Source organism: Cupressus sempervirens, chromosome 9, assembly GCF_028749045.1.
Source record: "Cupressus sempervirens isolate cs-2001-9-10 chromosome 9, ASM2874904v1, whole genome shotgun sequence".
Taxonomy (NCBI): Eukaryota; Viridiplantae; Streptophyta; class Pinopsida; order Cupressales; family Cupressaceae; genus Cupressus; species Cupressus sempervirens.
This window is the reverse complement of record NC_143126.1, coordinates 584,488,560-584,513,055: the sequence shown is the minus strand read 5'-3', so window position 1 is coordinate 584,513,055 and position 24,496 is coordinate 584,488,560. Positions and strand designations below refer to the sequence as shown.

Below are 24,496 nucleotides of genomic sequence, written 5' to 3'. Positions count from 1 at the left end.
GGGTTCAAAAGCTTGACACATACTTTCAATTGAACCCTATGCCCGAGGAAGAAGCTATTAAGTATGCAGCAATTCATCTGGATGGGTTAGCACACGAGTGGTGGCATCATGGTATGGTCACTATGGGACATGCACACATTACCTCATATGTGGAGTTTACAGAGAGGCTGATTGAACGTTTTGATAGGAAGGATCCAAAACTCCATTTCAAGGAGTTAGCTCAGCTTAAACAGTGGGGATCATTGGAAACATACATTTCAGAGTTTCAAAAACTTGCAGTGTTAGTAACAGATGTATCTGAACGGAGGATACTAGTTCTATTTATGGATGGGTTAGCTGATCCATTGAGAGGGTGGATTAAAGCTCTCAACCCTCCCACTTTGCAGGAAGCCATTAAGAAAGCTCGTGACATGGATTCCTCTTCATCTTCAAAAAATAAATTCCAGGCAAAGAGTTTCCCTTCAAGGAAAGATAAGAGCAGAAAACCTTTTCATAAAGAGGTTCAGCCAACTAAGGAGGAAAGTAAGAGGCTGGACAATGAGACACTTAATGATCTCAGGAAGAAGAAGCTTTGTTTTCATTGCAGGGAGCCTTGGGATTTGTCACATAAGTGTCCATTGAAAGCAAAAGCTAAGCAGATAGAGTACTTTTCAGCCGAAGAGTCAGTAGATGGAGATTCAGAGCAGTCATCCGAATCAAATGAAGATGATGATAGTTCTTCACAGGAGGAAGCACGCGGTGATAGCACGATAGCTCAGTTGTCAAGTATACAGGATGCCGTCACTTTCAGAGTTAGGGGAACCTTGGATGGACAGAGAGTTGTGGCACTCATTGATACAAGGGTGACACATAACTTCATTGATGAGAAGTTTGTGACACGCAGAGGGCTACATACAGAGGAGCATAGGGGATTTAAGGTGATGGTTGTCGATGGCTTCAAAATTGAATGTACCAAGAAAATCTCCAACTTGCAGCTTCGTTTGGGAGATTATGACATGACAGGAGATTTCTTTGTGGTCAACATTGGTGATCAGGATATGGTGCTTGGGATGAACTGGATGAAGTCTCTGGTAGAGTTTTACATTTAACCTTGAGAAAATGGAAATGAGGTTTGAGGCAAATGGTAAGAAGATAGTGCTCAGAGGTTTTCCAGATGGGAGACTTCGAGTGGTGTCACTCAAGCGGATGCAGAGTTTCTTTAGACATGATCAGGTGCAGTGGGCAGCAGAGTTTAGAGTAATGCCTGAGATGACAGAGCAGCATAAACTGGAGTATCCACCTGATGTACAAAAAATAATAACCAAACATACTAAGGTGTTTGGTGAGATACCTCCAGGGAGACCCCCGGATAGGGGAATCGAGCATGTTATTGAATTAGAGGAAGGGGCTAAGCCAGTTATCATCACACCTTACCGCAATCCGAAGAGATATAAGGATGAAATAGAAAAGGCAATTAAGGAGTTGATTGACATGGGGCACATACGGCCAAGCAAAAGTCCTTTCGCTTCTTCAGTAGTATTGGTGAAGAAGAAGGATGGTACAATGAAGATGTGCATTGATTATAGAGAGCTAAACAAGAAGACAATCAAGAACCGATACCCTATCCCGCGCATCGATGAGCTTATTGATGAATTGCATGGTGCATGCTACTTCTCCAAGATTGATTTGAGATCCGGCTACCATCAGATACGGGTTAGAGAGGTGGATGTGGAGAAGACAGCTTTTAGATGCCACTATGGACATTTTGAGTTCTTAGTCATGCCCTTTGAGTTGACAAATGCCCCTGCCACTTTCCAATCCTGTATGAATAGAGTGTTCAGAGATCAGTTGAGGAAGTTTGTGTTGATATTTTTTGATGATATACTGATATACAGCCGTACTTGGGAGGAACATTTGAAGCATATTGATACAGTGCTCAGTATTCTAGAGAGGGAGTCATTATATGCCAAGATGAGTAAATGTGAGTTTGGGATGACAGAGTTGCTCTATCTAGGGCATATTATTAGTGCAGGAAGTGTTCGGGTTGACCCAGACAAGATCAGGGTCATTCTGGATTGGCCACCACCGAGGAACACTTCACAACTCAAGGGATTTCTCGGGCTTTGTGGGTTCTACAGCAAATTTGTGAAGGGATTTTCACAAATAGCAACACCACTTACAGATTTGACACGGAAAGATAGTTTCAAGTGGTTAGAGAGGGCTCAGGATTGTTTTGACAGGTTTAAGGAGCTGATGAGTACATGTCCTGTTTTAGCCATTCCAGATTTCACCAGGCCTTTTGAGCTGCAATGTGATGCCTCGGGAGAGGGCATAGGAGTTGTTCTCATGCAAGACAAACATCCCATCGCATATGAGAGTAGAAAATTACGAGGTGTCGAGAGAACCTACAGCATCTACGACAAAGAGATGCTAGCAATCATGCACGTGCTAGCTAAGTTCAAGCAGTACTTAGTGGGAAGCCAATTCACAGTAAAAACAGATCATAATAGCTTGAAACATTTCCTTGGACAGAAGGACCTTAATGACAGGCAACAGAAATGGGTGATTAAATTACAGGCCTATGATTTCGACATAGCCTATGTCAAAGGGAAGAAAAATATTGTTGCAGATGCTTTATCTAGAAGGCCTCATTTGCTTGCTGTTGGGATAGTCATGGATGATTGGAGAGAGATGATCTTGGCAGAATATGCTAAGGATAGTTGGGCATCTAGCATTATTGAGGGAGCTATTCAAGATAGTCGATACACTGTCGTAAATGATCTGATCATCTACAAGGAAAGGATTTATTTAGTACCCGGGTCTGCTATGAAGCAGAAGATTTTGAGGGCATTTCATGATTCACCAATGGCAGGACATCCCGGATTCTTTAAGACATATCGGCACGTGAGAGAGCGCTTCACTTGGAAAGGACTCAAATCAGAGGTGCTTCAGTTTGTTAAGGAATGCACTGTGTGTCAGCAGAACAAACAGGAACATTCTTTTCCGGGTGGTTTACTACAGCCCCTACCCATACCAGAGAAGAAGTGGGATAGCATTTCCATGGATTTTATCACAGGCCTCCCCAAGGCACAAGGTCGGGATTGTATCTTTGTTGTGGTAGACAGAGTGACGAAATTTGCACATTTCTTTGCAATTTCGTCTACATATTCAGCAGCACAAACAGCAGAACTATTTTTTCGAGAAGTATTCAGACTACATGGGATACCACGAAGCATAGTCAATGACAGAGACAGCAGATTTATGAGCCACTTTTGGCAGGAGTTGTTCAGGTTATGTGGAACAGAGCTCACTCCGAGTACCAGCTACCACCCCCAAACTGATGGGCAGACAGAGATAGTGAACAAATGGGTTGAGGGGTACCTTCCAAACTACATTGCAGGAGAGCAGAAGGCTTGGGTGAAGTGGCTACATCTAGGGGAGTACTGCTATAATACCTCTTTCCATATGTCTATTCAAATGTCCCCTTTTATGGCACTGTACGGGTATGATGCTCCTAATTTTTTGGATTTGTTATTTGGGGACAGCAGGGTGCCTAAGGCCAAGGATACTTTGCAGGAGTGTCAGGACATTATGCGATCCTTGAAGGAAAATTTGCAAAAGGCACAAAATCAGCAGAAGCAATATGCTGATCAGCACAGGGTTGAGAGGTCTTTTGAGGTGGGAGATATGGTGTACCTCATGTTACAGCCGTATAGACAGTCCTCTCTCAAGAAGAGTGGAGCAGAGAAATTGAAACTACGCTACTATGGACCGTTCAAAGTAATTAGGAGAGTGGGCGAAGTAGCTTATGAGTTGGAGTTGCCTACAGACAGTAAAGTGCATAATGTGTTCCATGTGTCACGCCTTAAGAAGGCATTGGGTCACAATGTGGTGCCTTCAGTAGTATTGCCACCTCTTGATGATGAGGGAAAGCTTATCTTGGTTCCCGAGGCCATACTCGACTCCAGGGAGAGGATGCTTCGCAGGAGGACTATCAGGGAGTATCTAGTGAAGTGGAGGAACCTACCTGTCGAGGATGCTACTTGAGAAAATGAGTAGATATTGCAGAGCTGAAATTGCTTGAGGACAAGCAATTTTGGGAAGGGCGGACTATAATGTCCCCTTTCCAGCATTCATAGCATGATGTTGTCGTTAGCCTATTTCCCTACAGTCCCCTAGGCTAACTAGGACATTAAAGGGGCTTAGAGGCCATTTGGCCTAGACAGTTTCAGTTGCAAGTCTTTCTGAGGGGTTCTGAGGCAACTTTGGGCATACTTACTATTTATAGTAAGTCATCTTGGACATGGCTGGACATTCAGTCACAGTGGTATGTCGATGGTAATTGTTTAAAATCGACAGGAAGACTTATTTATCATTGATAAGATTTGTTATGCATTGATAAAGCCATTTTATAAAGTTAAATTTAAATATTTAACTTTATTAATGCATAGACTATAGTTTGTGGGAAATATTTAAATTAAAAGAGTTCCCTTTATTTTTATAACACATTGGAGACATAAGATACATAAAGGGAGTTATGTTTTATCCCACATTGAGAAAACGAAGGATTGAGCTCTTGTGAGAACACTATAAAAGAAATGGAAGAGCTTTTTTTTTGGATGCTTGGATGAAGATTAATGTTATGTTGCTGGATATCTGATTATCGGGCTTGGAGGACGGAATCCCTCTTTGCTAGCATTCTCTTCGCTGTTGGAAGACACAGTCAGGAGGATCAAGGGTGTTTTCACTTTAGGAAACACACTGGGTTTCATTTTGGGCGTTTGCATAAAGAAATTTACAAGGGTTTGAGGTGCAGAACTGAAGTTAGTTATTGCTATAGTGCCGCATGAACAGTATTTTGCTATAGTCGGCATGAACAGTATTTTGCTACAGTACGGCGTAAACAGTGTTGGTATCAAGTTTACTTGTTTTTCCGGCTGATTAGAAGTTTGGAGGGCTGGCCGACTACATCTGCAAAATACTACGGCAACTAATTCCAAATTTCTTCTGTCAAATTTTGATATTTTGCATAATAATTGTTGAATACAAGTCTGAATAGTTGTTGCAGCCTTTAAGGCAGCTGTAAGTGCACATCTACATTTAAAAATCACCCTTTATTAGCAAATTGAAAGAGTTTCCAGATTTTTCATATACTATTGAATGTGTGCCAAGTGTTTGTGAAAATGTTATGATGTGTATTATGCATTTTAATGTCACTTCATAGTTGTTCGTAAGTCTACTCATTGGAAAGCAATTTATTGAGGAAATCAGCGTTATGAGTTTGCATACAAAGTGTTTGACAATATTCCTTAAGTTAAATTTCTGCAAGTCAAAGTTCAAATCAAGGGAGGATATTACATGGAAACAACCCCCTACCAGGGATGCAAGCTTTTCTTATGGGGTGTCACGTCCCCAAGGAACAGTGCTTAAAACCTTAGATACTGATTCTGTTGGACTAACCATCAACGTTTCATTTCGAGATTCATGACATAGCTTAATCACCTTATGTGTTCTATAAGTCTAGTGGTTGTATCGGGCATTGACAGGTCGATATTTTGGTGAAATGGCAACTCTTGTTTCTAACATATTTGCCCCCTAGAAGCCTGGAAGAAGCAGAAGTAGAGGCTGACAAAGACGGAGGCAAGAGTTGAAGCACCTAGAAGTTGGCCGGAAGCCATTCCCGACCATCTGGATGCGGCAAGAATAGCTTCTGACCAGCTTCCAAGCGCATCCAAGAGCCTCCATGAACATCCAAAAACACAAAAACATGCGGAAAAACACTTTTTACAAAAACAATTCATGTAAAACATCAAAAAGGCACATGTGGATAAAGCTTTCTAATCTATTTTTTCCTTGGAAACCCTAAAACAGCCCTAAAAGAGGCCATTTAACCACTAGTTGTTGCATTTTGTTTGCAAATCCTCTCTTTTCTCATTTGCTCTCCATTTTTGCATTTTGAAAGAGTTTATTATTTTCGAAGAGGATCATTCATAGAGAGAGATAGCTTCCACAAACAAGTTTAAGCAACCAAGGTAAGCATTTAATCCCATTATTGAGTTCTTTCATGATTTGTTTTAAGATTTGGATTAAAAAAATCAAGTTTGTGAAGAATTTTTTCGAGGGTTTTTTTTTTTAAAGCAAGAATTTTGGCTATTTATTTTAGTGGTCTTCTATCATTTTTTTGCACTTATACCCTTGATGTTCATAGTTTTTTTTAAATTTAAATTTATTTAATTTCTTACAGATGGCCACCACCGGTAATCAAAATTCAGTGGGCCAAGCTGCTCATAGTTTTAAAATTGATGTAGCATCTCCTTTATGGAGACATACCACAAGAATTTCACAAGTTTCTGGAGGTGGCTCCTATATTTGGAAGTGTAATTATTGTCAAAGTAACAAAGGGGAAACCATTCAATGGCTCTTATTCTAGAGTAAAACTTCAATTTATGGGCCCTACTAGTAAAGGGTTTTTAATGTGCAAAGGCACAGATGGGAAGGGTTTGTTTAATGCACAAATAGCTTCATTTGTAAAAGAACAAGAAACTATTGATAAATTGGTAAAAAGGTCAAAACAAAGTTTTTATCAACATCCATCCTCAAAGAAAACAATACAATTACCTAAGGAGCCAATTGTATCCTCCAAACACCCATTCTTGCAAGACCCTATACCAAAAGTGGAAGAGGAAGAAGTAGAAACTATTTCCCACAAAAGAAGTCCTTTGGACAAAGCATTTAAACTTAAGGCAAGAGAGCTTGTTGATCAAACCATTGCACAATGTCTCTATGACAACGGCCTTCCTTTCAATTTGGTGAGACTGCCATATTGGAAGGAAATAGTGGCAACATAATTAAAGCACTGGATGACTATACAAGTCCCGAATATGAAAAGGTGTACTACTTTTGACAAAAGAGAGGTTTGGGGTAGATAGAGCTCTTCAACTAATTAGAAATTCATGGAGAAGTTATGGTGTTCCCATTGTTTCAGATGGATGAAAATATATGAGAAACTGACCATAGATTAATGTGATTGCAATGTCACCCACAGGGGCAATGTTCTTGAAGGCAATTGATTGCAAGGGTGAAGATAAAAGATTCACAATTCATTTCCAAAATTCTCATTGAGGCCATAGAGATGGTGGGTAGTGAGAATGTAGTTCAAGTGATTATAGAAAATGCATAAAATTGCAGGGGTGCAAGTGCTTTGGTTGAGGGCAAGTAGGACCATATTTTTGGACACCATGCACCGTACACTCCCTAAACTTGGTCATGCAACAAATTGGCACCCAAATAGATTGGGTGAAGAATATATACCAAGAGGGAGAGGAGATTAAAAGTTTGTGACAAACTACCATGTGTCTCAATCCATATTCAAATCATTCTCCAACTTAGAGTTGCTAAAGGTAAATTCAAATTGTGAATTTGTAATTAGTAAATATTAAATTTCTTTTGTTTATTCAATTAAATTATTTAAATATATTTATGTCATGTTCAATATTTATTGACATATTGTTATCATTAACTTACTTAGGTTGCTGAGACCCAGTTCACATCTCATACTATTGTTATGAGACAATTTGTCATGATGCAAGAGGCATTACGCCAAATGGTTATTTCAAGCCAATGGGGTATATGGAAGGCTTCAAATTCAGAAAGGGCACAAAAGGTCGAGGCATTGATCTTGGATGACACCTAGTGGGATTATGTGCAATTTGTATTAGATCTTGCAGACCCCATCATGACTATGCTCCGCTTTGTTGATTCAGATCAACCTTGTTTTGGGGATGTATATGATGGCATGGACAAAGCTTTAGAAGGTAAAGCTTTCACTACAAGCACATAAGGATGACCCCACAAAATGTGAAGCCTTATGCAATCAACTTGAATCAATCATTCATCATCTTTTGGAAAAGATGACTACACCATTGCACCATCTTGTGTATGTCTTATCTCCAAGGTACTATAGCAAGGAATTACTTGGTATGCCTGATAGAATAGCACCATATGCAGATGAAGAAGTTGCTAGTGGTTGCTACTAAGCTTTTGCAAGGCTCTTCCTAGATGATGACACTCACTGGAAAAGTTAGGACTGAATTTGGATTATTTGCTTCAGGAACAAAACTTAGCCCTCTTGCAATAAAGGACCAATGTGACATGGGAGCTATCACATGGGCATACTTCTCTAGTCAACCATTCAAGCATCTACAACTTCTCGCAATCTAAATCCTCTCTCAAGTAAGTTTTATTTGTTTTTACTTTTTTTTTACCACATGTATTCTACAATTCTTTAAATTGGTTTTCATTTTTATGTTTTAGCTTAATAGTTAATTTTGTAATTGTGAACATTGTCTAGGTTGCAAGTTTTGCTGCTGAAAGGAATTGGAGTACATACTCTATCCACCCAGTAAAGCATAACCGGGTGGGTTCTAAAAAATATGAAAACTTAGTTTTCATTTATATCAACTTAAGCCTTTTGTCACATAACGAGGACCACTACATAAGCAAGGGGCAGCCAAGTTTTGGGATGTAGAACCTACATGTGCAAACTTGGGTGCAACGATTCAAGATCTTACCACAATCATGGATGATGATGTTGATAACATCATGACACATGGTGTCTTTAGCACAAGTGGAACCATTTTCTGTGCAAATGATCTTGAACTTGCAACAATTGGAGGAGATGGAGATGATGATGAGTTTTTTGCAAATCCATATGATACAGATTTGGATCGATAAACATTGAATGATGAACTCTATTTTGATTTTGTAGTTGTGACATTGAATGATAAACTATATTTTGATTTTGTAATTGTGATGATTTGCTGATTTGCACTGCAATCATGAATGTAGACATATATGACATTCATATCATTGATATGCTTTATATTTTATAATCTTATTGAGTATTTGATTATGTATTGGCGAAGTTACAAGCTATAAAATGTTTTAATTTTGTATACTTTAATTTCTTCATGCGCGCACACACACACACACACACACATATATATATATACAGACACACATATATATACACGCGCGCGCATCCATCCACATCCCCCCCAAAACAAATCTTGCATCCCCAAACCCACTTCACGCATCCATTTTTTTATGCGCATCCGAATCAGTAACTAAGCTTAAAATCATCATACAAAAGAGCTACAATACCCAACTGTACCCATCAACTTAAATCCCTTAAATTAGCAAGGCACATTTCCAAAGTGGGCCAATTATTGACACATGTTTGCACCTCTACACTCTCTGCACGTTATTTATTACCTCGTGAATCCAGTTTTTAGTAAGCCACATTCATTAAATCATATGCATTGAGTATTGTTTATGCACAATGAACAGCTATCTCAGAAAATCCTTTTTCAAAAAGGCATTACAGAATGCACTTTCACCCTAGTGAGAGATAATTATTGGATGCATATTGAGTAAGAATAGCCATGTAAAGCTATTCATACACAAAAATCAGTAATAACACCCTTCCTTAGGTTAACTCAAGTAAACTGAAAAAAGATTTGAGAAACCTCTGCAACCAGGTTCTGCAGGAACCCCAGACGAACCCACACAGGTCCAGTCTGAGTACCATATTGTCGAAACTCAAGGAGCAAACATTTAGAAATCTGAATTTGAGTTAGGCTCGGTTAGTCTGCAGCCCAGACTCACAGACTTGGACGAGACCAACAGCCAAAAACTCCTAGTTTCAGTAGACTGTCGTATCTCACCTGTCAGACAGCCAAGTCTGATAAAATCAAAAAGCCCAATTTAAGTTTTACAAAAAAACCATCAAAAAGCACCCAAGCTGAATTCACAAGCCCAAAGTCATATTTTTAATGAAAAGCAAAAATATTATTTTAAACATGTTGTTAAACAGATTGTTCTTTTTTATTTAACTCTTATATACCCAAATTTCTGAACAATATCTAATTACAACAGTTGGAAAGTTGCTTCTAAAAACACTAACTTTCCTCTGAATTATTAGGTACAGCTCCCTATCGCAGATTTGCAATGAATTATGTTTGTTCCTAAATCTAAAACGAGTTATGTTCTTAACCTGAGAACAGCAGAGGTGAACCGAGCCAGGTCTAAACAGGATCTAACTCGGGCAAGGAATAGCTTTAGAAGATTGATTAAGTTATGAACTCACACATCTTATGAACTCATAAGGCTTATCAATTCAAAAGCCATTCCTTGCCTGAGTTAGATCCTATTTAGACCTGGCTCGGTTCAACTGACCTGTTCTCAGGTTAAAAACATACCTCGTTTAAGATTTAGGAACAAACATAATTCATTGCAAATCTGCAATACGGAGCTGTACCTAATAATTCAGAGGAAAATTAGTCTTTTTAGAAGCAACTTTCCAACTGTTGCAATCAGATATTGTTCACAAATTTGGGTATATAAGAGTTAAATCAAAAAGAACAATCTGTTTACCAATAGATTTTTGGCGCCACTACTGGGGAAACAAACAGTCGCTTGACTTCTAACATGAGGGAAAATGGTACTACCTCATGAAAACATAGTCCCAGTGCTCCAACCTGATCTTGGATTTCAAGACGACCAAGAGGATATAATCTCATCTCTTATAAGACACATTTGTTTGGAGGCATAGGAGAAATGCAGAGCACTACAGAAACACAAGCCGGGTATTGGAAGAAGAGGAATCTAGGACTGAAGCATTAGAAAGAGCTGTTCAAAGAAGAGAAGTCCGAAGAGCAAAAAGACAGAACGTAAAGCCTGCAAGCAAAATTAATTTAGCAACCTGGAACAAGCAAGGTTCCTCAGAAGTACCAAAGAGCAAGGTGGGCAAGAACCTGTTTTGGAAAAGCTCAGAGAACTCAGTTTCCCTATCCTAGACCCTCCGAGGCGAAAAGGTGAAAAGAAAAATAGGAGCAAACCACTTCACCTGTTAGAAATCGAAGTTCTTCACATAACACTTGCCAAGTATTGGCCTTACACGAAGTAACTGCTGCTCCGGTTGTCAATTTCCCGCCATACCTTGCTAGAACAATAATGGCTGCTCCCTGGGCCTCGGTAACAGGTCCGTTAGCATTGACAGCTTATCACCCACTTTCGGCCGGTTCAAGGAAGAATTTTCCTAAATTTTCAAGTGATGGGAAAGTAACTACTGATGAGCATATTAAAGCTTTTTTTGCAGCTACTCACATTTTAAGAGTATCTCATAAAGATGTAGCCGTAAGGCTTTTTGTAGAAACTCTGACGAAAAATGCAGCAGATTGGTTTTATCATTTAGATGATGGCTCAGTCACAAGTTGGGACACAATGAGGACGGCTTTTGAAACAAGATTCAAAACGGCTGAAGACAAGCACATCCTATTAACACAACTGACATCTATTAAAAAGCAACTTGCCATGAGTATGAGGGATTTCGTTGCAACTTTTAATAAGATCATGAGTAGGATCCCTACTGCTGATAGACCTACTATTGGCAATCTGAAAACATTCTTCATAAGTGTGATGTTGCTAGATATAAATTACGATTTGAGGAGGGCTCATCCCACAGATGCACAAAAGAAGGCAGTCGAATTTGAGGATGACTTGATCTCCGCGGGAAAATGGAAACAAGAACTTCAAACCAAAAGAAGTTCTAGTAATACTACTTCATCTGATGAAATGATTCAAAAGTTATCAAACAAATTGGTGGTAGTAAAAAGGCAATTACCTGGATTAAAACTCTTACCAACGGAATTATCAAAGTCCACCTGGAAGGAATAATGATGGAAAATTTCCCCAGCTTACGGGTTCACAACCAAGGTTGGCGATTGAGGCAGCACCAAAGAAAAAAATATGTATATGTTCATTTGACAACAAATCACAATAGTGAAAACTATCCGGAAACTGCTCAGATGATGCAATCGTTATCCACTAATGAGTTAAATACTACAACTCCTTGTTCTGAGTCAGATTTGTACTCAAATGGCGACTCTGGGAATTTATTTTTGGAGTATTGAGTCAAACTCTGAGCCAAAGGACAAATGCTATGCAACCATTGATGGAACTTCACACACAGTTTTAACCCGGAGTCAAAAGCTCAAAAATCAATCACCCAATCATGTGCCAAGAAATGATCCCATCTTCATTAAATAACACTTGCATTGATCAAGGAGCATCAACATCTCAAACAGGTAAGGACAAGAGTCCTTTTGATTTTATCCAATTTTGTAAAGAGTCAAAGATTCAAATCTCTCCTATAGATTATCTAAAATCTCATCCCTCTGAGTTGAAGAGATTAGTAGATCATTGTAAAGGAGGTCCTTCGAACTTAAACCATAATGTTACCGCTGAGGAGGAAGATGAACCTTTGACATCTAACCTGTTTAATCAAGAAGACTCCACTGTCTTGACAACTTTCCTCGGGCAAAAACCCGACCCATTCCACATCTCTCTATATATCGACGGATGTAAATTAAGCAATTGCATAATAGATTCAGCCGCATCAAATAATATGATGCCTTCTTCTGTAGCTAAAGCTTTGGGTCTCACCCTCACTAAAGTTCATGGGAGATGTTATTCAATGGATGCTAAGCAGGTCTCGTTACTCAGACAAATCAAAGATGCTCAGGTGGCTCTAGCCTCTCATCCGGAAAAGAAACTATTATTGACTATTCTGGTTGCGAACATTCCGGCAAGTTATGGTCTGCTCTTAGGCAGAAGTTTTTGTAGAGATTTAAGGGGAGAAATAAAACTAGACTGGTCTCGAGCAATCATACCTATAGGAAGCAAGGTCAAGTTGGAAAATGAAGAAAAGGCTAAATTTATTGTCTTAAAATCAGATGATCCTAAAGCTCAGATTCTCTATCAAGAACTAGAGTTCAATAACTATATGTTGTTTACTAAAAATACTCTTAATGATCAAGAAATTGAAGACTCGGAGTAAAAACCTTCAATGAAGAGAAAGATTCATCCTCTATATGGACATTGGAGTTCGATGGAGGCTACTCTTCATCAAGATCTGTTGCAGGCGTAGTGCTAATACCTCCTGAAGGAGAACCCGAACCCATGGCTTTCAAATTAAAATTTGGAAACACAAATAACATAACAAAATATGAAGCCCTGCTACTTGGGATAATAGCTGCAAAAGAAAAAGGAATAAAGATCCTAAGGGCTCGAGGTGATGTCGAACTCATGGAGAAACAGATTAAGGGTCAGTACTCTGTAAAGAGTCATAAGTTAAAGAATTACAGAAACAGAGTTTGGGATGAAATAGAAAGCCTAGATGCATTTGCTATTGAATCGGTACCAAGAGAAATAAACACTAAAGCAGATTCACTAGCTGTTTCCACCTCTTTATTGCTACATCACCCGGAATTCAAAGATAAAAAGTACCAGATGGAAATTATATATTGAGCCTCTGTCCCCGACAATGCAAAATTCTAGCAAGTCTTCGAAGACAACAAGAGTCTACAGCTGTTCTTGGAAAATGACAAAGCTACTGGTAAGCACCAATCCAATGAAGACAATCATGGAGACCCTGACCATAAGCAAAAAGAAGATTAAACTAATGAAGTCCAATTACAAGGTAATATTTTTCCCCCATACATTGTATCCTTGGAAAAACTGTTTAATAGGCATGACACCTACATAATGCAAAAGAGGGTAGAAAAAGGTCATACTACTGGCGAATATGAAGGGGTGAACATTGGAGATGCACAAAGCCCTAAGATGATCAATATTGGAAAGTGTTGCTCGCCTAAAGAGAAGGAAGCTGCCAAACAACTTTTCGTAGAATATCAAGATGTATTCGCCTAGAGTTATGAGGATTTGAAAAGCCGCAGCGGCGAGAAAACAAGACATCAGATTCCATTGAAACTTGATGCAGTCCCTTTCCGACAGAAGGAGAGAAATTATAATCCGAAAGTGGTAGACACTATATTCCGAGAAGTAGACAAGATGTTGAAGGCAAAAATCATTTAGCCCATCCATCACTCCACCTGGGTAGCTAATATAGTACCAGTTAGGAAGAAGACGGCAGAAATAAGAATTTGTGTGGATTTCAGGAATTTGAACTAGGCATCTTTGAAAGACAATTTTTCTCTTCCCAACATGGATTACCTACTACAAACAGTAGCTAGAGCTAAGATGATGTCCATGCTCAATGGATTCTCAGGATACAATCAAGTGGAAGGGAAGGATCAACACAAAACAGCTTTCACCACTCCTTGGGGAACGTTCGCATATCATAGAATGCCCTACAGGCTCATCAATGTTGGTGCTACGTTTCAAAGGTGTATGAGTAAGATGTTTGCTGATCTAAAAGACCGGATTATCGTTATATACCTGGATGATCTCACCGTGTTTTCAAAGAAAAGAGAAAACCACATAGAAGATTTGAAGAAGGTTCTACAAAGGTGTCGAGAACACAAAATCAACTTAATCCTAAAAAGTTTGTTTTCTGTGTGACAGTGGGAAAGCTTCTTGGCCATATAGTTTCCCAAGAAGGTATCAGAATCGACCCTGAGCGAGTCAAAGCCATTCGAAGGTTAAGTCTTCCAGTTAACAAAACAAGAGTTAAATCATTCTTTGGTCAAGTAAATTTTCTCAGAAGGTTTGTGCCAAATTTTGCAAAAACTAATAAGTGTATTGTAGATATGATGAAGGGAAATTCAAGTTTCAAATGGAATGAAGTCGGGAAATAAGCCTTCCAGAATATAAACACTGCTATTGCTAACTCCCCGGTACTATGTCATCCAGACCATAAGTTAGATTTCATTATTTAATATTACACCTCTGAACCCACCTTGTCAACTATCCTTATGCAAGATAACAAAAAAGGGATACAAAACCCGATTGCCTTCATGAGCATACCTCTAAAAAGCCATGAGTTGAAGTATTCCCAAATCGAAAAACATGCCTTTGCAGTAGTCAAAGCACTGAAGAATTTTAGGTTCTATATTTTACACTCGCATTTTGTAGTTTATGTACCTGACATAGCGGTAAAAAGTGTGTTAACGCAACAAGAGGTAGGTTGCAATGCTAGAGGAACGTGGATATCAAAAACGCAAGAGTATAACATTGAAATCAAGCCTACTAAGCTAGTGAGGGGTAATGCTTTATGCAAAGCAATCACAGAAAATAAGATTATTGAAGAACCAGAAGAATTGGGAGAGAAGCAGTTAGTTTTGGCTCTAGTATTGCAAGACTCTTGGTTTGTCTATATTACTTATCTACTAACGTATAGAGAATGCCTTAAAGGCATGACGACAAAGCAAAGGAGAGATCTCAAGCTAAAAGCGGCCAAATATGTAATTTGGGATGACAAATTGTTTAAGAAAGCTATAAATGGTACTTTTCTCAGATGCGTAGACAAACAACAAGAAAAGTTGTTGAGGACATTTCATGATTAAGCATGTGGTGGACATTTCTCATCTTTGGTCACGGCTTTCAAAATATTGAGACAGTGTTACTACTGGCCCGAAATGTTTAGGGATGCTTACTCTTGGGTGTCAAAATGCGAAAAATGTAAGATGTTCACCGGGAGACCCCAGCTAGCCTCTCTGCCTCTCAGACCTATCATCATTGAAGGTCCTTTCCAACAATGGGGCCTTCATTTCATTGGTCCTATCAATCCAACATCCAACGTTGGTCACCAGTATGTTATAACTGCGACTGATTACTTCACCAAGTGGGTGGAAGCCAAAGCAACCAAGAAAACTACTTCGGAAGTAATTTGTGAGTTCATCAAGGAAAACATACTAGTTAGATTTAGTGTCCCCGTCAAACAGGTAATGGATAATGCGGCATATTTTTCTTTAGTTGAGATCACCGATTTTTGTTTTGAGCATGGTATCACAATCAGTCATTCATCTGACTATTTCCCGCAAGGAAACGATCAAGCAGAATCTAGTAACAAGAATTTGATGAATATTGTCAAGAAATTGGTGTCAAACAATCAAAAAAAACTTGGTACAAGAAATACATGAGGCACTGTGGGCAAATAGGGTAACTCCTAAGAGAGCAATTGGCATCTCTCCTTTTGAATTAGTCTACGGGATTGAGGCTAATCTTCCATTACCCTTGGAATTGGCTACGAACAAACTGAGAACAGTAATTGAAGATGACATATATAGAGATGGATTAGAAACGAGGATTTTGCACTTGAGCAAACTCGAAGAGGAAAGAGAATAAATCATGGATCACATCACACAACACCAGATACATGTGAAGAGCTTGTTTGATAATAGGGCGAGACAACAAAAATTCATGGTCGGAGATAGCGTACTGTTGTGGGATAAGCAAAGAGCACCAAAAGGTATGCATAAAGAAATTTGACACATTATGGAAGGGTCAATTCATTATTCATCAAGCATTCGAGAACAACTCATTCAAATTGGCATATCCAGACGACGAAGTGCTACCCCTGGCATTCAATGGTCAAGATTTGAAGCTCTACCAAATTTCAAATTGAAAACAAGTAACCCCTATAGTGTACTATACTTACATTTAGTACCCACTTGCGATTTCCTGGTTAAGTTTCGTTTGTTTCCCTCATTTCCTTGTTTTTCCTTGCTTCAGTTTTGTTGTGTAGCCACCCTGTATTTTTGTGAAACCAGAGATTTTGGATTCATTCCTTGGGTATGGCTTACCCAAGTCCCTAGATAGAGCCAGCTGTTGCCCTACTTTTCATCCTCTACCCGAGTAATAAAAGTGACTACTTGTGTCTTAGTGAATTCATATTTGTGTTTAAGTCTAGGTCTAAGCCCCATTAAGTGGAATGAATCTCCATCGGATTTCTCCATTTTTCTTTCTCCGCATTTCATAGCCAGGTGGTTCTCCCTTTGTGTTAAGTCAATCATATGGGTAGCTTAGTGCCTAATCTAATGGAGATTCATGTTGCTCATACAAAGATCATTTATAGAGTTATATATGCTTGCAGTTTATCGCTTTCTCAATAAGAACAAAAGCTTGCGGAAACCTAGACTTCATCTTCCCCTCGGTGGGTTTTCAACCCATGAAGATGATTTCCTGCAAAGAGCACCAAATGATGCATTTGGATCCAAAGTAAGAAGATGGTAAGGTGCCCTATGGAAAATTCATGTTTCCTTTACATTTTCCCACCTCAGGAAATGTTCAAGATCTGTCACAGCTCTCATAATCATTCCAGGCGGAAAACTCAAAATCAACTTCTCCTCGGCGGGTTTTCAACCCATGAATTTGGTTTTCCACAAAAGGTAATTCTGAAGGAAAGGAAACAAAAGGTGGGTCCCTAATGAATTTTCGAATTCCCTTTAAACATTTCCGAACCTAACGAAGACAATAGTCTAAAGGTAAACCAAAAAGGGAGCATGGGCAGAGAAATGGAAATTGTCTTCTCCTCGGCGAGTTTTCAACCCGTGAAGACAATTCCCCGGATTTTAAAGAAAATCAAGTTAAGAGGCAAATTCGACCTATACTTTATACGTAAGGCATCTCAAGATGATAATAGAAAGAATCTAATAACTACAGGAAAGAGTCTATATGCCAAAATTCAACTTAGCGGATATTTTCCCACAGGGTACTCTATTGGCAACTTCCCGAAACTTAAAGGAAAGCGAGAAAGTATGGAAAGATAGAAAGTTACCATTGGGCAAATGAAACAGTGAAAAGACACCGAGATATCCGTTAGAACCACGCATTTACTGTTTCAACGGATCTCTCCTTCAATTCATTCGTGTGGCGCAAATTCTAAAGATTAACGGATGAATTGAAGTTCTTGTATAGATGGAAACATGAACAGTTACACAAACTACTGCTCTCTCTTGAACTGATATTTTGTTAATTCGCATAACTTTTTCGAAAAGCCAAAATCTGTGAAATTGCTATTCTTTTCCTTTTCTGGATTCAAAATTCATTTTCAAACAGAATGGTAACTAGATTTGCGGGTTTTGACGAGTTGAACGGAATTAAGTCTTCGCTACAAAATTTCACGAATACTTCTCTTCGTTTCTATGACACGCAAGATTTTCAGAAGAGAGTGAGGTCAGAGCCAATCCATCCCATTACTAAGAAGCTTCGACGATGCGGCTTGGTTGAAGCAACTAGTTTTCCGATAGCAGTCCAAGCTCCGGAGTTGATTTATGAATGTATAAATCGTTACAACCCAGACCCCAGACAAATTGTACTGCTAGATAACATAGTATTGATCTCCATTGACAAGTAAATTGTGGTGAGTTGCCTGCGAGTTCCAAAACGAGAGGAATTTTCAGATTTAACATTCGAAGGGGCCATTTCCGAGTTCTCCACAAAGAAGATGATTTGGAGAAAAGAAATTATGCAATCCTGGTTCCAAAAACCACGAAGCGCCAAGAGTAAGGTTCCTAAGACTCTGTTTGGGACTAATCTCAAACCTGAGATTGTCGACATCTTGGTCCTCTTACACAGATTGAAAGGTGAGGTAGAAGCTTTAAATTTTCTTGAGCAATATTTCTTTTTAGTGCAAGTCATCTGCTCTGACATCCAATATATTGATTGGGCTCACAAGACAAGCGAAATTTTGTCCAATGCTCTTAGTGCTGCAAAATTCTACAACACATTCTACATGTCCTCCTTCCTCATTTACATGTTAGCTTCTTTACAATTATGGCCAAGCCTCCCAAGGGTGGAAAATTTTCCTGATGACGTGAAGTCTTATGAATTCTACCCATCTTTACAATTGGAAAATAGTTATGCAGAGTATATAAGAGTTAATGATGCATTCACCATGAGAATATGCAAGGAGCTACAGGGATGTCCAGAGAGGAGATTTAGCCCTAAAGCCATGGCAGCCATTAGCCAATTTGGGGGTTACTTCATTCAATTCTCACCCTTTTCATATTTGCATCTCGCAACTTTTGATGGTTTCCCCTTGAAGCTGTCGAGGTATCCTAGTGACATGATTGTGCTGATTGAGATCTTGCGGCAAGCAATCCAAGTGAATGTGCTGAGCGGAAATTTGAAGAAGAAAGGGTACGAGTTTCCTATGAAGGTGGGAGCTTTCAATTGTGAGTCTCGTTTTGATGCAAAGAACATGTTCAAGGTGTTTGAAATGAAATACAAATTGGAGATGTATGAAGTCTTAAGGCCCATGTTTGATCCGAATAGATATGCAAGGGAAGTGTTGCAGATTGGAAGTGTAATCAAACATATCACTACCATTGAAGACTACTTGGTTGATTGCAAGGATGATTTCAAGAGCCGTGATCATGCTTTCGCCAGGCTGACAGTGGATCAAGTGAAGATGTATAAAGTTAATATTAATGTTGAAGGAGTAGAGGATGATGGTCAGAATATGTATAGTAACACCTACCTAACAAAGCTAAGAGGTACTCCTATCAGCTCTAAACATTACGAAGATGTAGGAGAGGATCTAGATACAATGATGGCCCAGATTATCAAGAGGACCAGGAAATGGGTCGAATGGACCACAACCAAGAGGAGTCAAAGTAAAAGCACATCTACTCAAGCTTCTCCAGCAACTGCAATGGCCTCTTCCTCTCAAGGTGGCACATCAGGTTTAACCTTGGAAGACTGGCTCAACCATCAGGTGGAGGTGATCAACCTCCCGACAAAAATGTTCCTTTGGCTAAAACTTGTCAAGATGGTTCCCTCCTAGTGATTGGAACCCCATCAGAAGTTGGGAAGAAGAAAGCGGAAGATCCTAAAGATGGTGCGACCACCCCAGTCCCCTCACCTCATAGTAGCCCAGTTCCATCGGTAAGTGCTGCACTTCTCCAACCAAGTAGTCCTCAAGTGCAAGTAGTGGATGGAGGAAGTAGTAACAGCAAATCCACTGAGAAAGGCCAAAGAAGACTTTGGAGGCAGAGAAAGGCCAAGATTCTTCAAAGCTCGTTTCACAGGCTCCAAATAACCCCTTCTCTTCAACCACGAAAGCAATCACTCTGGTCAAGAGGAAGATGTTTAGCATAGATTCCGTTGGGACGGCCTCCAAAGTGATAAGCACAAATTCATGGTTGGAGGATACTCTAGACGGGAGGAGAAAAGGAAAAGATGAAGGAGTCCCCAACAAGGATACTTTATCTCTTGCTATCTACTCTGGATCAGCATTGAGTAAGGTTAGGAAGCAAAAGACTTTGTCCATTTCCAGACAAGATCCCAAAATAGGGCATCTAACCATGGAGATAGCAAATCCTACCAAAGAGGGAAGAATCAAGGATATGTCTACTAATGATTTTACCTTGCATTCGGTGGATCTCGGCGAAGCCAAACATGATACCAAAGTTGGCTTATGGAAGTCAACAGATGAGTTAATTGAAGGACAGTTAGAAAGCCTTAAAATAACAAAGGTCATACCAAAGTTGGCTTATGGAAGTCAACAGATGAGTTAATTGAAGGACAGTTAGAAAGCCTTAAAATACCAAAGGTCGGGATGAAGGCAGAAATACAAGAACTAAATGGCTTCATCAAGCAATTGGTCACCCCGTTGGCAAGCATCTCCGAAATGCCTATTACTAGGGATCCTCCTGCTACAGATGTTCAAGCGCTCATCTCTCAGCTCCAAGAAGACAAACACTTTGGGTAGATCTGTAGAGAGTGGAGCGGGAAACTCAAGATGGATGAACTTTCCATTATAGAACAAATTGGAAATGCAATATTGAGGCTAGAAACAGAGAAAGATAACATTTCAGCAAATAGAGCCACCTTGGCTGCAGAGAGCACTAAGAGTAAAGATTGTGTCTCTCTGCTGAAGATGATTATCCACATGAAGGCAAAAGAGGTTGTCGAGGCAAAGATCTTGCCTAAAGGAGATGAGCCTTTATTTGAGTAGCTTCAGAGCATGTAATTCAAGTCCGAAATGATCATGGCAGCAAAAGGACTTAAAAAAACTGAAGCTAAAGTGAAAAAGGATCAAGATAGAGATTATGAACTCCTTAGAGGTTTGCATATAGACTCACAAACTAGTGGGTAAGGAAAGGGAATCATTGGAGTACCTGTCATGCAGACAAATTTCTCCAACTTCATAGATAGTCTAATAGGGATAACTTCCCTGGGATAGAATATCTTAACTTCAAAAACTTGGTGGGTGCGTATATGTGGCCATGGAGAAAATACAAGACCATTTGAGTGTTGTCAAAGATTTGGCCAGAGAGCATTGTAAATGGCTCTTAAGATATACTAATGTACATATTCATAGGCATGAAGAATTAATTTCAATCATCGTAGCCGCTAAGGCCTATAGGACAAAAGCAGAAAAGGGAAAAAAGGCGAAGTGATTCATATTCCACCCCTTTTCATATTTTGATGTAATTATTGTAATCAACAAACTAGGTCCTTGCTATTTTTCATTTTTGAGAAGATGAACCGATTAAACTTCTTTTGTAACGTTCATCTCAAAATCCTATATGTATTAGAATGAAAGATTCATAAAAGTCGGCTAATTTTTGGTATGAAATACTTGATGTTGCAGAGCCAATTGAATGGTATTCTGTGTCAATTATTTTATGTTAAATGTTAATTGTATGTTTTCTATTTTGTCTGAGTTAAAACAACGAATGAATAGAGTTTCATTCTCTTGTTTTTGAAGCAGCGAACTGAATATGATAAGTATTGTCATCATAGGTTCAAGAGAAGTCTCTTAGGTATTTTCTTTCAAGTTAATCCTTCTTTCTTTGTAATTAGCTTCTTGCTGAATTATTTTAGTTTTAGTTAGTTTGTACTTTTGAATTTATAAGCCTTATGAGTTAATAAGATGTGAGTTCATAATTTAATCAATCTTCTAAAGCTATTCCTTGCTTGAGTTAGATCCTATTTAGACCTGGCTCGGTTCACCTCTCCTATTCTCGGGTTAAGAACATACCTCGTTTTAGATTTAGAAACAAACATGATTCATTGCAAATCCACAATAGGGAGCTGTACCTAATAATTCAAAGGAAAATTAGTTGTTTTTAGAAGCAACTTTCCAACTGTTGTAACCAGATATTGTTCACAAATTTGGGTATATAAGAGTTAAATCAAAAAGAACAATCTGTTTACCAACAAAACAGAAATCGTAACAGCCAGATTTACTTGGTCCTAATAGAGGATGAGAGGCATGAAAATGTTACACGGTACTTGCAAGTCCAGCTAGTGGGAAAGACCATAGCAGCAAAATTTGTTTGGGGAAAAAATTAGAAAACCAAAAGTATATGATTGTTTAAGAAGATTGGGAATAGATCAAGAGAGTCAAATTTTCAAAACAACATAACTAGTATAGATATCCTAAATAAATCTATCTAAAGAAATGCCGATAGATATCCACTACAAAATAATTATAATTTAATTTACTATATCTAATATTATTTATATTTTCTTTATCTTCATTTATTTAATTTTTTACTCAATTGGTTCTTTTATTTTAATTTCTTAAAAAATGGATGATTTAAATTTTCAAATATGCTAATTTAAACGAATATTTTATGTGGTATTTATGAAACTGTTCCTAAAAGTATATTCTATTTATAATTAGATTTAAACTTTTGACATGTAGATGGTTGTCAAATTTAACATGGAAGAATATAAGTTAACATTAACACGCTCACACCATCCCACTCCCCCATTCTGCCATTGTAGAATGCCTATCGGCATTAACAAATTGTAGAAAAAGAGACAAACCTTTTTTGAAACTTAAGGGCAAAGAGATATAGAGAGCAAATACAAATTACAATGGAGTTTAACCCATAAATTATAGGAAATAGAATTTTGACATTTATATTAATACTGCTGATTTCATAAGCAAATATCCTCTTAACAATTTAAGAGGGTTATCTGTCTAACTCTGAGATCAAATATTAGCAGAGTATATGAAGTAACTGAGTTTAACATTTATCAGAGGGCATTCACCAAATAATAATCTAAATCTGAGATCAAGTATTAGCTGTCTATTAAGTAATTGAGATCACTGTTTGTTGGACTTTAAGAGGGCAGTCACCAACTAGTTGAGTAAGTCTGAGATCAAATATTAGCTAAGTCCATGATGCAACTGAGATCAAAAATTATTACAGAACAATCTAGCTACTTCAGGAGTTTTTACAGAATTTTGTAAAAACTAGAGCCATTTTGAAGTGATCCAAGATTTTCATTGTTATTGAGGCAAGGAGTATTGTAGGTGAAATTGAATATTTTGAGAAGCAAATAAAATCATATTCCACAATTACAATGCTTTATATTTCATAACAGCATATGGTAAGTCCTTTATATGGAATAGAATTAAAAAAAGGCATTTCTTTAAAAGATTAGCAAGCCACTGAATTTGGCAATACCTAGTTTGCAACTATTATTTTAGATGGAGACAAATGTATATAATAAAATTAAATATATTGATTATAAATTAAGAGTCATATATATAGATAGATAGACATTAAAAATTTAAAAATACATTACTTTTATTTTATAAATTTATTATATAATAAAATTAAATATATTGATTACAAATTAAGAGTCATATATATAGATAGATAGACATTAAAAATTAAAAATAAACTTTGTTTTTAATTTATAAATTTACTATATAACAATTAATATATATTAATAGACATAAATAATTTAAATTTTATAATTATATAATAATATTAATTATAAACTATAGGGATTCACTCCTCCCAAGTCAAAGTGCCATCTAGAAGAGTGCACAACTTTGAAATTATGTGTTTGCATCAGAATTCATGGGGTAGGGCATGCTGAGAGCTTAGGTCATATTGAAGCCAGGATTTAGAGCAGATCCATTAGCTACATTAGCTGCATCAACAGTATCTCACGCACCCTCCATGATTTATAATGATTGAAGCACTTCCTGATTCAGTTGATGACCGCCATTGCTCCTCCCACTCCTATATTTAGGGTTCTCCAGAGGACGGAAAGAATACAAAAGGAAAAAAATAACAAACTATTTCCACACCTACGTTGACACTGTGCCAGAATTGACCCTATTTTTGAGTGATTTGAAAATTCTGTGAGTTTTCCTGGGTTTATGCAACAATTTTTTACAATTTTTGCTGTGTTTAGGTATTTTAACATGATTCTAACACAATTTAAATGGGGTGTAGTCAAGATTGCAGATTATTGCTTTTGTGGGATAAGCACTAGGGCTGCTTGTGGCAAAGATACTAGCTGAGGGCATTTGATGCTCTAAACCCCGGATGCACCATAACCTAGGAGAAATAAGTTAGCAAACCATCAAACTTGAACAGGCAACAAAGATTGGAGACATGAGAAATAGAACACATATTGAGAGCAAAATAATTTGTCGACTATGGTGAGTTCCTAAGATCTCCTGATGCAACAGATACATGCTTCATCGAGCAAGCTTGCCATTGATATTTTATCCAACATACATGTCAAGTCTTTGATTGATATTTGACAACGTGTCATTTAAGAATGCCCTGACATTATGGTAAGGGCAGTACCCATGAAGCTATATAGAGGACTAATTTTCTACCCAGCATTTTGAAAACATTTAAGAAATGTTTCACTTGGTACTTATGATTAAGAATGCACAATTGTAGAAGCAACACAAACTACGATTAAGGAATGATACATAAGCAATATA

The 24,496-nt window shown here is 38.1% G+C and overlaps 2 protein-coding genes across 2 annotated transcripts in view; one reads left to right on the top strand and one right to left on the bottom strand.

Moving 5' to 3' along the window:
- ARO4 (armadillo repeat only 4) overlaps positions 1-24,496 on the bottom strand; it is a 32,520-nt gene that overhangs the window by 5,240 nt on the left and 2,784 nt on the right. The window lies entirely within an intron of this gene.
- Positions 12,515-13,347, top strand: LOC149540030 (uncharacterized). The gene is made up of 2 exons (XM_089802643.1): positions 12,515-12,729; positions 12,867-13,347. Exons 1-2 carry the CDS (start codon positions 12,515-12,517, stop codon positions 13,345-13,347), a joined length of 696 nt encoding a protein of 231 aa, XP_089658769.1.

Bases quoted from the DNA above. Each gene is read 5' to 3' on its own strand.
- LOC149540030 (XM_089802643.1), top strand. From the start codon at position 12,515: ATGGATGCTAAGCAGGTCTCGTTACTCAGACAAATCAAAGATGCTCAG. The intron at 12,730-12,866 runs GTTGGAAAATGA...AAGAAATTGAAG, and splicing joins CCTATAGGAAGCAAGGTCAA to ACTCGGAGTAAAAACCTTCA.